This window comes from Lissotriton helveticus, chromosome 10 (genome assembly GCF_964261635.1).
Source record: "Lissotriton helveticus chromosome 10, aLisHel1.1, whole genome shotgun sequence".
NCBI lineage: Eukaryota > Metazoa > Chordata > Amphibia > Caudata > Salamandridae > Lissotriton > Lissotriton helveticus.
This window is the reverse complement of record NC_136071.1, coordinates 5,552,208-5,567,134: the sequence shown is the minus strand read 5'-3', so window position 1 is coordinate 5,567,134 and position 14,927 is coordinate 5,552,208. Positions and strand designations below refer to the sequence as shown.

The following is a 14,927-nucleotide window of genomic DNA, read 5'->3' as shown; positions in this document are numbered from 1 at the left end:
ATCTGGCTGTAAGTCCATAAATAGGGAGAGGCACATGGCCAAGATTTTAGCAGAGATTATGTTATCTAAATTTAGGAGAGAAAGTGGTCTGTATGAGGCTCAAAGGAGGGGGTTCCTTACCAGGTTTCAAAATTGATGTAAGGAACGCATCGCGAAGTTTGGTGGGGGAGAGACGGTACTCAGTGCCTCCGTGTATAGAGCGAGTAACTGAGAGGCAAGTAGATGGTTGTAGGTTTTATAAAAAGCTCCGGTGATGCCATCTGAGCCGAGGGCCTTGGTGCCATCCATAGCTTGGATGGCTTGTACGATCTCTTCGCAAGTAATAGATGCGGCAAAAGAAATTGAGTTGACCATCGGTAATCCACACAACGGCTATCTCAGCAAGAAATGCCGCTATTTCAGCCTCGGTGTAAGAGGAAAGAGTAGAATAAAGGTGTTCATAGTATCGCTTGAGTTCTGTGAGGATGTCTTCGAAGTTGGATACTACAGTACCATCGGAAGAACGGAACTCGAGTAGGCGTGCACGGCCGTTCCCCGTATCTTCTACCCGTGGCATATTTCCCTATGTATTTCACTTCCCTGTCTGCTTGTTCTTGAAATTCAGTATGTTGTAGGCTGACCGGGCAATGTTGTGTATTTCTTACTTGCCTGTACCAAGTTATGCTTGGTTCTACAAAATAAAACCAAAGTAAACCTTTTTATATTTACCAAATTGGTCTAGATTTTGTCTCTGAGTGTGTGCCATAAGCCTTGATTGAGTGAATACAATAAATGCTTAACACACCCTTCTGATAGGCCTAACTGGTCGCCCACACTTCCAAAAAGAGAGCTGTTAGTACTTGTCTAATTTAGCCTCTGCTATACCTCTGGGGACTCCCTGGACTGTGCACACTTTACCTTACTTTGGTATAGTATATACAGAGCCAGCCTCCTACAATATGCATCTGGAAGCCTGGAGGGTTGAGTCTGGGAACTCTGCGTGCTCCTGGAGGAGACCCATTGATCGTTCTGTTTCTCTGCTCCCTCTTTGGCGTGTTCAGGACATCCTGGCCGAGCAGCAGCAAGAGGTGGAGACTCTACAGCAGCAGCTGGATGGGCTGACAGCGAAGGTCGAGGAAGTGGGTTCAGACATACGGAAACTAAACCTCAGCATGGCACAGGTGAGCGAAGCAGAGAGTCCGGACTGGTGACTGACCAAATGGCGTGCACGGACTAGAGGCAGTGTGAATCCAAAGATGAACAGCAAGCAGCAGGGAGTGTCCTCTTTATACCACCAGTGAGAGGCCGGGGAGTTAAGGGGATCTGAGGGATGATGAACAGTGAGTGTGGAATGAGAAGCATAGGCCCGCTCTAAGAGAAGATACGAGGCAAGTGAGTATAAGGGGATGTATGTGGTGATTCTGGGAGTGACAAAAAGCTTCCCACTGTCTGAACTGCAATGAAAGAGGCACACCGTGCCAGAGGGGAGGAAGGTCAGAGGAGTTATTGAGGGAGGAATGACACCCATGATCTCTGAGAGGAGGTGGAAGGGGTGGTTGGAGGGGCGCATCAAGTAAATAATGACAACATGGGTACAGTTTAGGGGTTGGAGGTAGGTAGGCTTTCTGTGGGTAGCGTGTATGTTCAAGCATGTTGTCTGTACTTGTTTGGAAGTGACACGCCACCACTTTCACGGTCTTCATATTTTCCTTCCTTGAAGGTGGATGATGAGATGAAACAAACACAGCTGGGCTCGGAGGAGAATGAAAGTGTGCTGAAGATTAAGAAGCAAGCTCTGGACTTGCTGCCGGATGCAGAAAACAACCTCGCAAAATTGCAAGTATGTATCGACACAACCTTTAGCAGCGTTTACAACTTATGTGGAATAGGCCCCAGTTTCAGGTATCAACTTAAAAACGACCCCTAAATTTAGATTAAATTGTGTTGAACTATACAAAAGAAGAAGAATGCATCTAACAGTAATTGGTGTAACTGGTTCTGTGGGTCAGAATGAGGCATAATATTCAGGAAATGTTTGTCCCAGGTTTCTCATTTTTTCCATTTTCACCAGTTTTTCCCCCAGGTGAAATGTGTCTGAGGAGAAATTGTGCCGGTTCATTGATTACCCTGTGCAGCATTTACCCCCTGTTTTTACAACTCTGAACCCTGATTGCACAGTGATTGGAATTTACCTCACTTGTGTCTGTTATGCATCCACATGACCTGCCGAAGGGCAGCAGATGACCCAATTCATAACTACTGTCTAAGGAAACCTCTTCTTATGAATGAAAGGTTCGGTCAGCCTCTCAATCTTCATCACAGGGTTTCATAATTTCCCACGTCCAATCAAGAAAGAGCTCTGGTGGAATTAAGACTTCATGTGTGTACTAAGGGGACCAGAGATACCAGTCTGAGAGAGGTGAAGGAACAAGAGGCCTGGGGTGGGTGCAGGAATTCCTAGATCATTGGCTTTTGCAGTGTGAATCTGTACTAGATGATCTAGAGGAGAGAGCGTGTGATGGGGAGGGTAATCCGTCTCTTCACGGCTCCTCTCTCTGATGCTTTTAGACAGCAGTGGTATTAGTCCCAGTTAGGCAGACCTGAGCCTGTGATGTGGAGGGTAACCTTGCTGTCTGCTGCTTCCTTCTCTCCTCACATGCCAGTACACAGGGTTACAGGCCCGGAGAGATTCATGGGCTGGGTTCTCCTTTAGGGGTCCTCTGTATCTGCTGCTGGTCACTCTACAGGTTTGTGTCCCCAGGAGGGTCACATATCCTGGAGAGATGCCAGAGTTGGACCTTTGATTGTGATTGGCCCCTTTATTCTGTCTGTCTCGTGCTGTTCTTAGATACTGGTATATAGTGCCTGGAGGGGCTTCTCATTTTAGCTCCTCTTCCTTGAGAATGTTGCAGAGCTGTGTTGAGAGAGTGGTGAACGCACGTTCTCTTGTGTGGTGGAGACCTCTTAGCAGCGTAGTTTCCACTTGAGATGGTGGGGGATGACGGTCTTGAGAGAGTGATGGAAGAGTTGAGGTGTCAGTGTCTTGTGGTTGGTGGACTCTGGTCTTGAGAGGGGTGAAGTATCCGAGGTTGTTTTGTTGCTGGTGGACTCTGTCCTTGTCGCAGCCTGGCTTCCCTTTCAGATGGTGCTGGAGTCTTCTGATAGTGGTTAAGCAGTTGAGGTTGTCTTGTGGTTGGTGAACTCTTCTCACAGCACCTTGCTTCCCTTCCAGGTGGTGGTGGAGAGCAGTCGTGTGAGAGTGATAAAGGGTTACGGTTGTCTTGTGGTTGGTGAACTCTTCTCACAGCACCTTGCTTCCCTTCCAGGTGGTGGTGGAGAGCAGCGCTCAAAGGATTGTTCATCTCGCCAGCCAGTGGGAGAAGCACCGGGTGCCTCTGATTGAGCAGCATCGGCAGCTCAAGAAGCTTCACGACCACAGAGAGGTGAGTCCTGCCGGCAGTGTGTGGGGGGGGTCTCCTCTGTCACGATGACCGTCTCCGAGTGGCGATGGCTATTACAGAGGGACTGGTCAGTTGCCATCTGACTGTACGAACAACATAGGCAAGTAGATGACCGTCCTTCTCGGAGAGGGGTGTGTGTTATGATGGCTACTCCACAAGGGTTCCCCAAATCTGGAAGCTGTGGGTTTCCATAAGCTTGGAGAGAGATCTGCAAAGCCCAGGGCCTGACACAACCACCCACCCGCAGCACAGCCCTACAATCCTTCATTCCTGCCAAAGATGTGTCCCTTTCAAACTTGAAGGTCTTTGTGTTGTCGTCCAGTCTCCTGCTCTGTGCAAAGCACCTCATGCATGTGATGTGTTGAAAATGTGTTCTACAGCGATGCACGCCTGGTAGGAGACAGGTTTGAGTACATAAGTAGAGGTGTGGCGTCGCGGCCAGGGCGACTGACTCCGGAATCTGGGGATCACGGTTCGATTCCCGGCACCGGCGGCAGGTCAGCCCAGCACCATGTGACTGTGGGCAATAGCTTGCTTAATCTTCCCGACGGCCCCCAGCGCCTAGAGACCCTTACGGGGGATGGTTCGCGCTTTACAAAATGTGGATTATGAGTATCATTGCGGTGCGTGTGCACTAATGACTGTCTCTCCAGGGGGAGTAAAGTAGAACCAGAGATTTGGGAAGCGGAGAGTGTGCTTCCTGGCCATATGTCTTTTTAATGCACTTTATGAGGCGTTTGCTGCTCCTGAGCTCAGAGCTCTGTTTCTACAGCTTCTCTTGTACACTCACAACGGAGAAAAGCATGTGTATTGTACTGCTGAGTGGCCTGTTCATATCTGGTAAGAAACTATATCCTTCCTTCTATGTTTCTATATTCATTCTTAACGCTACCTAGGACGCGGGACTGTATGTCGGAGAGGAAAGCAGGTACTGGGGCGTACTGTTTGATCAAAACACCTTGTCAAAGGCAGAATATATAACTATGATTCTGGTCTGTGAGGCAGAATTGAAATACTCCTCCTGGACGGCGACATAATATATATATATATATTCTTTTTTGAAGGGGGCGTTTATATAGCGCGATCTCAACCCAAAGGTATCAGAGCGGTTTACATGTGCAGCAGTTACGTTACATGAGGACACATTCATTTTTCTGGTAGCTCCGGGGAGATTAAGTGATGTGCCCAGAATCACAGGATGTTGGGCGTTGTTGCCGAGACTCAACCCCGGTTCTCCAGCTTCGAGATCGACCACCCTAGCCATTAGTCCACATCCTTTGATTCATAAAACATCTGATGTGTGGGGGAAGCCCTGTCCTGGTATCAGGACCTGTCCAAGCAGCAGACTTCGCCCCCTTGCTGCCAACAATATTGTAGTCTGTGTAGCTGAGTCTCCATGTGGCCTAAGACCCATTTTTCTTCCTTGTTTGCAGCTGGAATCTTCTCGCAGGTTTACAGACATTAAAGAGCTTCACGATCGGATCCGGGCTGGTGCTGACGAGGCGAAGCGTAAAGAGGAGCTGCACCGACAGCTGGTGAGTGCTGTGGGGCTCTGTGCGCATGTCTGTGTCCTCACAGCTGGTGAGTGCTCTGGGGCTCTGTGCGCATGTCTGTGTCCTCACAGCTGGTGAGTGCTCTGGGGCTCTGTGCGCATGTCTGTGTCCTCACAGCTGGTGAGTGCTGTGGGGCTTGGTGCGCATGTCTGTGTCCTCACAGCTGGTGAGTGCTGTGGGGCTTGGTGCGCATGTCTGTGTCCTCACAGCTGGTGAGTGCTCTGGGGCTCTGTGCGCATGTCTGTGTCCTCACAGCTGGTGAGTGCTCTGGGGCTCTGTGCGCATGTCTGTGTCCTCACAGCTGGTGAGTGCTGTGGGGCTTGGTGCGCATGTCTGTGTCCTCACAGCTGGTGAGTGCTGTGGGGCTTGGTGTGCATTTCTGTGTCCTCACAGCTGTCCTGTGTGTGAAGGAGCTGTGTGGCCCTGCCGTGTCTGCCAGGGATCTTTATTCTCCTCTTTAATCTCTGTCCTGCAGATCGCGGAGTACGAGAGCCTCCCGAAGGACGTGTCGAGAGCAGCGTACACCCAACGCATCCTGGAGATCGTGGGCAACATCAAGAAGCAGAAAGAGGAAATCACAAAGGTGTGTGTCCTACTTGATGCTGCGAGGAAGCGGACTGGGAGCTGTATGAAAAGCGGTGTGAGGAGCGTTACGTGGGAGGGATGTTGAGAAGGCGCTACCTGGTGTCATTGAGCGATATTGGGAAGGCTTTGCCAAAGCGCTATGTAAAGGATACTGAGGCAGATGTCTAGGCACATCCTAAGGGATTCTGTTGAAGATCGTGTGAGGGGGCTGGGAGGGAGGTACCTGGAATGCGAGGGGAGCTGCCAGCGCAGTGTGTGAGGAATGCTGCGAAGGGGTTACCGGAGTGTGATAGCATGCTCTCTGCTGCAAATTAACTAGATTAGCATCCTAGTTCAGCCTTGGAATTCTATTCGCCTTTCCTTATGCATGGCGTGTTCCCCTCCTCTCCCACAATGTTTTCTTGCACCTGAAGGATGTTGTCCATGTAGCGGATATTGAGTAATCGCGCACCCTCGGCCTTGGTGGCGCTTCTGCCGGGGTGACTTGGGACTCGATGCGCTTCTTTCAGTGGAGAAGAGCCGTGGGATGCTGCCGGGTTTACACTGTTCAACCATCAGTCTGCTAGAAACCGCTCAGCTCTTTGCTCCAACTTTTTTTTAGAGAATCCCTGTTGTTCGAGGCATGTGGGCTGCTGAATTCATACCTGTGCATAGATCGCCGCCTAGTGTTGGGTCCGGATGATTGCACATTGTTGTCCTGGAAGAGTCTTCGAAGTATCACGAGATAGGTGGCTCCTCCCCTGGACTACAGTGCGCATGGGCATCGGCTCCATCCCCAGATTGTTTTTATTTTGTTGCATCTCAAGTAACAGATAACAATGCACACGGCACATAATATTACTCTCACTCTACTCTGACCTTTCACTCACTGAGTGAAAATCAATCCAAGATGGAGTCTTTGCTCTGGCGCATTGTGGGCTAATGGAAGAGCCGCACAGCATCCTGCGACTCAAAGCTTCCTCCAAGAATAACGACTTGTAATGTCCGGGCCTTACACTCGATGACAGGAGTATGCAGAGCATGTGAATCTACACTACATGCTATGAAAAGCTGCTTACAGGATAGTTCACTGGAAAAAAACGCGTTGTAATTAGGTTGGTGCCAAGAACTTAACTTGCGTAAATAAAAAACTAGAAATTCACTAAAGAAAATCAAAGGTTAAAGTTAGTGAGGCTTTGGACTGAGATCAGAACTAATGTAAAAACCCACAAAACACTGAAATACGCTAGTTACAGTTTAGTCGACCAACTATAACTTGCCCCGCGTTAACCACTGCTTACAACCTCACATATTACATCACTAATGATATGCGCACCCAACCCTCTGTGTGGGCTCGTTCCCCACACCTCCCGTCTGTGTTTTGGGGTTAGCGGGAGACCAAGGTACTCATTTGTAATTTGAACAATGTTGTTCTTTTGATTCTAATGAGTGATGTCGTCAATGATCTAATTTAACATATCCTGAGTGATGTAATGTGCAAGGTCAAAGGTCATAAGCAGCACAGTGGGGAATTATTTAAGCGTTTGACTTCAGTGTAGATTCCTACGCTACAGACTAGAGATACCTGACCCTTTCTTCGTTGTTCGGGTTCCGCCCTGTAGTTGGTTCTCCACATAAGTGCAGCGTGCAGCGGACCGCACTGATACTCTGAGAGGACCAGATGTTTCTTCTTTAAGATGCTCTGGGTATAAGTGGATGTGGAGCGGCCGAAAGCCACGACTTCTTAAACGCCTCCTGACCGAGTCACCACTCCGTACAGCAAGAACGGTACAGGTTGGAAGACTGTTCTTGGCACAAACCTGCAAACCCTCAACCAAGAACATCAGTGTGATCAGGTACCAACTCGAATTAGAGAAAGCAATTACAAAATGTGACTTTTCCTTAAAAGACGATTTAAGCCCTTGAAGGCCTTATACTATTTCAGAACACATGGATCTGCGTGCTCAGCACAACGACTAATCAAATGTAGCACGTGCTAAGCCCATGTCGTGACTGCAAAAAGCAGACAGCGTTGGGGGCTTCCATCTGTACGTCTATCGATCCATAAGATCCCTGGTGCACCCTTAACCACCTCAACTGAAAACCATATAGGACGACACTGGCAGTACGGGGAACTTACCACAGACTCTCCCTTACCTCATGCGCGGCTCCAGGTTTCTCATATGTAAAACAATTTCAAGCAACACGCTGCCAAGCACGCGCCCAAGTGGCACCCAGGAAACTGAGCAAAGCTGTTATTGTGCGACTGGGCCCAGCAGTGCTTTAAATAGGACACATATGGAGTGGCCACTTACTCAGACCTTTCAAGGTGTATAGAAAGGGCTGTTTGAAAACTGGGGCAATACAGTCCGTCTCCCTGAAAGCGGAGGGCACAGGAGAACGTGTCATTGAATAAGCGCAGTATCTAGTGGTGTGAATAGAGGAACAGCGTCTCAGTGCAGCATTGACAATGAAGGCAACAGGCATTCTGGGACGATTGCTTTGCTTACGTTTGTATTCAGTGCATGTGTCCCTAGGGTCAAACGACCAACGCCAATATTTAGCTTTCTTGGGTTCACGTTCTGCTGTGTCGCAGCGCCCCAGTGTAGGTGCTGGCCTCTGATTCTGGTCAAAGGCCAGGTTATAATATAAAGTGAGCACTGTGATCACATTGGTTCAGCATCGCTCCAGGTTAGTGACGTTCTCTTCTTATGTGCGTTCAGCCTCTCCCTGCATTGTCCTGGGTATCCATGTCCGCGATGCCTGGATCTTTGTCTCCATGTCGCTCCTTTCTCTCCCCAGATCCTCTCGGACACCAGGGATCTGCAGAAGGAGATTAATGGCCTCACTGGGAAGCTGGAGAGGACCTTTGCTGTGACCGATGAGCTGGTCTTTAAGGTACGGGGATGTGGCTGCCTGCCCGGACCATGGGGACCTGGTGTTGCTGGGACAGTGGACCGCGTGTGGAAACGGTGACTGTTTCTGAGTGAGTGTGGAGGCGCCGGTGTCCTCCGGTGGGATGCTTGAACTAGTCATGAAGTGAGGTCGCTGCGCCTGGAGTGGGCCAGGGAGCTCCGACGTGGAAGAGGTTAGGCCAGGGTTGATGTGTGTCCTCTGTGATGGACAGGGGATCTCAGGAGTTGGTGAAGTGTATATGAAATGGCCGGGTGTGGGGCAGACAAATGCTATGAACAGTGAGAGGTGGTTCCATGTAGGGTCAGGGGCTCTTGGACTATTCCTGGATTGTACAGAATCAAGTTAAATAATTAAGTTGAACTTTAAGCACTGAAAAAATGGCAAAGTTTTAGCAAAGCACGATTCTTGAAATAACAGCAATTTTTCACCCTAGGTCTGTTGTAGAATGACATCATGTGCGTGTTCCGCCACCTTGTTTTCGCTCTTAAAGTGTACTTTGTGTGAATGTTTGCTACACATGTACGTATAATGTTGGTAGGAAACGCTCCATGCACCCAACAGCGACTCCACATTCAGATTGTTTTGCAGCCTCTTGTTTTGCTGCAAAGGGTGTTACTTAGTATCAAATGCAACACAAAGAGATTCTAAGAAACCCTGCATGTGTTATTGCTCAAAGGGATGTTGTGTGTTATTCAGGTAACACTCCGATGATTATAGTGTTAGACGACAAACGAATGCACCGCCCGATTAATGAGTCGAGCCATCAGCAGTAAGAGCTTTCTGTTGGGCCAAGATCCCACTTTTCAGGAACTAAGAGAGATTTAGTTGTGTTCCTGAGTAATCGTATACTGCAGGATGTATGTAACACAGCCATTGATTATCTCTTCACACATTTATGGATCATAACCTTTCCAATATTAATGTAAATCCATGAAGTGCATTTCTGCAAAGAACGTCTGTTTTGGTAAGCACAAAGCCATTTCCCGGGGAAAAATATAAGCAATGAACCTTTCCTATTCGATTCCCTAGAACCTTAAGACTGAGGAAAACAAGTGGTCATTCCAACTCCGGACAAGAGATGCCGGATGTAAACACACCATAACAAGATGCAAACAATGCTTAGGAGTAAGTAACTTTCCCATAGTTCCGCGTTGTTAACATAAGACTGCCTGTTCGATTTGGAGACGAGGAGGAATTATGATAGTCGGTATCTAGTACGTTGTGGGTTTCCAGTCAATGTCAGGGAGCGTCATTAAACTTTCTCCAGAATTGGATCTTCGTAGGTTGACGCGCTCAAGTTCTGCCCGGATGCCAGACTGGGAACCTTTGGTAATCCGTGCTAACATAATACAGGACATGACCCCTCAAACCACATTCAGACTGTCCTAGACGTGTACAGTCGGTGCACCCTATCATGACACGTGCTGCAGTCGATGAGGAGGAGAGACGCCGCGCTCCACTTCCTCTCATAAACTCAGCTCCTGAGATGGTCTACTGCGTGTTTGGTGAATGGGTGGGAATCCTTTAGGCTCTTAAGATCGAAGCCTACGACAGCGCACCGGTCTGGTCTGCTAAAGACATCTTCGGGACATTCAGGAAGCTGACCTAGGAAGGCACCAGCCCAAAAATTGACTCGCAATAAAAAAACTTAAAATATATCACCAAATAAAAAAACACTAAAAATAATTAAGCAGGGCCAGCATTAAAATAATAACTTCGTATAACTCAAATACAATAAAACTCAACTAAATAATTAAAAAACAATATGTACATCTGTTAAAGAACAATATAGACTTTTTTTAAAATTATTCTTACCTTCTATGTTCTGTCTTACAATATTTTTGACATCACAATAATTGTGACACAGTGTTTGTCTATCAATGTTTGTGAACAAACTTTTTTGAGGAATACCAAAGGCGCTGCTGCATTATCTGTTACAGAAGTAAACAAAACAAGCATTTGCAATGCAATAGGTCTCGCATATGCAAAAGTTTGAGCCATTGGCATTGGAAATGGCAAACTCTTCATCCATATGTTGGTTTTGAAAACCGATAAATTAATGGCATTGTCATTTACAATGCCAATAGCTTAAACTCGTAAATACCAAAAATACTCGATCTCTGATCAGCAATTGATGCTTCCGCTTTTCAAACTTAAAAACATATGTTGTATTAGAAACATCTTAAACACCTTAAACAAATGTAATGCAAACATTTCCCTTTTGAAAATATGTTGTCCATACATAAATAGTATTTTATAGGATAAGCAATTAATGCACACATATGTATGCACGGTCTGTGAAGCACTTGATATAAAGGGGCTTCCTGTGCAGAGAAAAATCAAGCAATATAGACAACAGACACCTATATAAATAATAGAAATTACACCTGTTTGAGCACTAAGAAACTCGGATATTAAAACTGCTGTAAGCAAGCACCAGAAATACAAGGGCACTAACCTTGGCTGCTGCGCGGAGTCCACAGTAAGGACTAGGTGCTGAGGAGGAGAGGAAGGGGACCCTGTCTACTGGCTCAAGCAGACTTGAAAAGACAGACTGTCTGCTGGGGAGATGGAGCCAGAAACACCGATACAGGAACTCTGACGTGTGGGAGCTGTGAAGTGTGCCTACCTGCGCAAGATGACTGACTCTCACCCAGCTGCTCCAGCCTGCCTAGAGGCTAAAGGCCTCCCTCCCGGGGCAGGGGGTCGTGCTGGGTGATTGGAGGGAGAAGAAGCCTCCAGTGGCCTCTGGCGAGTACGGCACAAGAACCTTCACGGACTACCCATGCAGAAAGGAGAAACCATGTGGAATGGAATGACGCTTTAATAAGCCATACGTTTCGAATGACTGATTCAATTCCAGTTTTGGCCTAATGTAGTCATAACATATTTTTTAATTTTACTAGAATGGTCTGGGAGCTTCACTTTGTCATTTTTTACCTTCACAGACATTCTCTGTCCGGTGTTACTAAGAGTAGGCGAGGCTGTCTTACAGAAGCAGTCTGCTCCTGACCAGGAGCTAGCTTTGCGCAGTGGTGGTAGAATGTGCCCCACTGCACACCCAGCCTTGCGGCGCCCCCTCTATTCAGGGCCTGTGTCGGTCTCCTCTTTCATCGCTCATCAGTGGGGGTCCACAGAGACCCGTTCAATGAGTCACAACAATAAACCACTTTAAGCGGGATGTGTTATGTCGTCACCCGTCTCGCCATCTCACGCCAGGCGCAGCACCTAAGCAGGGGAGGCCACCACTCTGGTGACGCACACAGGACACCAGCACGCTCTCCAAATAGCCATACAGATGCAAATTTCATCTACGCACCCCCTCGCCATACGGTGGCTTCCTACGTGCTAATGTGGTGTGAAGAGCTATAGGAATGAAATACAACACCAAGGGAGAAGCAGATGCATATGTTACGATCAAGACTAATTAACGATATCTCAAATGTGCAAGTCTTAAAAAGACCCACCTATACGGAGTGCAAAAACCTCCATGAGAAAGCCATTATCCTCCGAGGCGGACCAGGAGGTGACCGGTGGTGCTCCAAAGGCTGACCAGGAGGTGAGCCGTGGTACGATCCTGCCGAGGCTGTCCGGGCGCCCTCGTTCGCGAAAGTTAAAGCGTGGGGGCGCGAGAAGAGACGCGCGCGTTCACAGCGCATGTCTCTAAAAGCCGCTCGCGAAAGCCAAAGTTAAAGCGTGGGGAAGCGTGAGAAGAGACGCGCGCGTTCACAGCGCATGTCTCTAAAAGCCGCTCGCGAAAGCCAAAGTTAAAACGTGGGGAAGCGTGAGAAGAGACGCGCGCGTTCACAGCGCATGTCTCCTAAAGCGCGCGGTCAGAGCCATTGTCTGCAATGGGTTTGGTAAGCTAGTGCACCTCTCCTGTCTCACTTCGCGAGCTACCCGGCGACAATAAGTCTCGCTACACGAGCAACGCATGCGCTGCATCGGTAGCGAGACCTGAAAAGTGAAGGATGGAACGCTTAAATTGATCTCAGCCACTGGCAGTTATTCGGCCGCGTCCCAGTCCAGTGCCATCTCGCTCACCATGCCACCTCAGTTTGGACCCAACCACGTGCACATCTGTTTCGACCCGGCCTCAATGGGAACAGTCCACCTGAACTGCCAGACAGGGACTTTGTGAACTAAAACGCACGCAACCCAGGCCCCCATCAGTGCTCACCAGGCGGGTACAGCTTGGTTCCAGTGGCACAGTGATCACAGGACCCACATCTGGGTATACTTGTCCCACTTGTGCATCACACGGACATATGCAAGACAGTGATGGCTGGAATGCTTGAATCAGTCTTAGCCGCTGGTACTTACTTGGGCCGAATACCAGTCCATCTTTATTTTGCATGTCACACCTCCTCAGTTTGGACCCAGCCAGCAGAGGTTCCAACACCTCTTATCTCTTTTTTCAGCCCAGTCAGCTTACAGTCAGACCTTTAATGCAGCGCCGAGGGATCCTGGCCTCCTGCACCGCGATAGCACTGCATGTTCGGCTCCTTGTATGAATGTTGCTGGAATGCCTCTCTGCTCAGTGGTCCCACGAGGAGGGACCCTGGGAAGATCTGGTGTTGGTAATGGCCGTTGACGATCGTCCTCTGCTGTGGTAGAACAGAAGCAGCCTTTGCAGGGAAGCCCTTTCTCAGACCCCCTTCAGCAAGTTAACACCACCACAGATGCCCCTCTCACACGGTGGAAGGCGCAGCTCAACTGTAAGACAGTCTAGGTAGTCTGGGCGCCCATCACCAGGGCCAGCACATCAACTATCTTAAGTTAATAGCCATGCACGTCACTCTCTAGGCCTTCCTTCAAGTAATTTGAGTTAAAGTAGTCCTTGTCAAGGCAGAGTTCATGAGCACAATGTGCTACCTTCAGAAGCAGGGGGGGGGGGGGGGCAGTCCTTTCTGCTCTCAGCACCAGCGCAAGAGACCTGGCACTGGGCTCTTTGCCACGTCATAACCTTCTGGCAGAGAATCTTCTGTGAGTGGACGGCTTAGCAGGTCCGCTCAGCCGGATACATCAACTAGTCCAGGAGTGGAATCTCCGCCTTCAAATCCTACTCCAGTACTCCCAGAGCTGGGGCACCGCACAGATAGACCTGCTTACCACTCCTGAAAATGCAAAATGCTCAAACTTCATCTCCAGATGCCCGTAGTCCATGAGCAATGCAGAATGGATGAACGGGTCCTGGATCGTTACCTCGCTCGCCTTCCTCTCCCACTCCTTTCGTATGTGGTTTGTAAGAGGACTTTAAACCTCTCAACACTTATGCTGGTTGCCTCCATCTTGGCCAGACAGCCCTGGTACTCAACATTTCTCAAGGTGTCTGTCAGCCCCCATGAGAAGATTCCTATCCGGCCAGATGAAACCTTCACCTGCAACCAAAGCGAGATCAGACACCCAGAATACAAGTAGCCTAAACTAGCCATCCGGCCCCTGAGGTCTTGGAGTTTGGCTTCCTACAGCTCCCGTTGTTCCTCTCCAGTGTGGTTGCCCCTTTTTCCCTCAACCAGATCAGGTATCGGAGAGCCCGTCACACCCTAGAAGTCAAGCGTTCTCCTGTATCACATCGATAGGACCGAGCCCTTCCTTAGGATCGATCAGCAGCATGTTTCCAAGGCCGGAATGGCCAGACGGATAGTCCGGTGCATCCAAACCTGGTACTACAAAGCCCGTCAAGCCAGATCTGCTCCCCCCCAGTGTGCACTTTACACACAGGAAAACTACAACCATGGCTTCCCTTTATCATATTCCAATGGGTGACATGACATGCAGCTATTTGGTCAACCCCAGACACTTTCACTGAGCACTATTGTGTGGGCATCTTCGCCCGTCAGCAGACTATGGTGGCCCGGACCGTTCGAAGGACTTTGGTTGAAACCTCTGCATCGCCCACATGCTAGCCACCACTTGGAGGGAAATTGCCTTACAGGCTACGCAGAGCAGGTGTACCCACAGCAACACGTGCTACAAGAGGAAAATGTTACTTAGCCAGGAAGCATTCGTTAGTAGCGTGTAGTGCTGTAGATTCACCAGTGCCCGCCCTCCTCCCAGGAGGCTTGCGGCTATTATTCCACATCTTTTTATTATTTAACTTACTTTTACAATACAGATGTTGCACCATACTGCGTTCACTCGCCACCACATGCTTAATATCACCCGCTGTGCAGGAATCAGTCTAACATGTAGTCAGCACTCATGCTCATTGCTGCCAAGAGTGGCGTCCAGTGTATCCCGTGACTCAAAAGCCTCATCTTTGATGATCAAAAGTTGCAAACGTCCGAGCCCAGCACTAGATGGCAGGAGTATGCAGAGCATCTGAATCTGCAGCACTGCACGCTATAAAGATGCTTACAGGGTAAGTAATCGTTTCCTTTCCTTGTCCTGCTTCCTAGATTGATACGCGACTCTCTCAACCGTCTTCTGATGTATTGTTAAATGCATAGAA

The 14,927-nt window shown here is 48.8% G+C and overlaps 1 protein-coding gene across 1 annotated transcript in view; it reads left to right on the top strand.

Moving 5' to 3' along the window:
• CCDC22 (CCC complex scaffolding subunit CCDC22) overlaps positions 1-14,927 on the top strand; it is a 59,980-nt gene that overhangs the window by 37,520 nt on the left and 7,533 nt on the right. The window contains exons 10-15 of the mRNA XM_078664520.1: positions 1,041-1,160; positions 1,700-1,819; positions 3,306-3,422; positions 4,874-4,975; positions 5,469-5,576; positions 8,360-8,455. Of these exons, the coding sequence (XP_078520646.1) occupies positions 1,041-1,160; positions 1,700-1,819; positions 3,306-3,422; positions 4,874-4,975; positions 5,469-5,576; positions 8,360-8,455 (663 nt within the window). The remainder of the gene's footprint in view (positions 1-1,040; positions 1,161-1,699; positions 1,820-3,305; positions 3,423-4,873; positions 4,976-5,468; positions 5,577-8,359; positions 8,456-14,927) is intronic.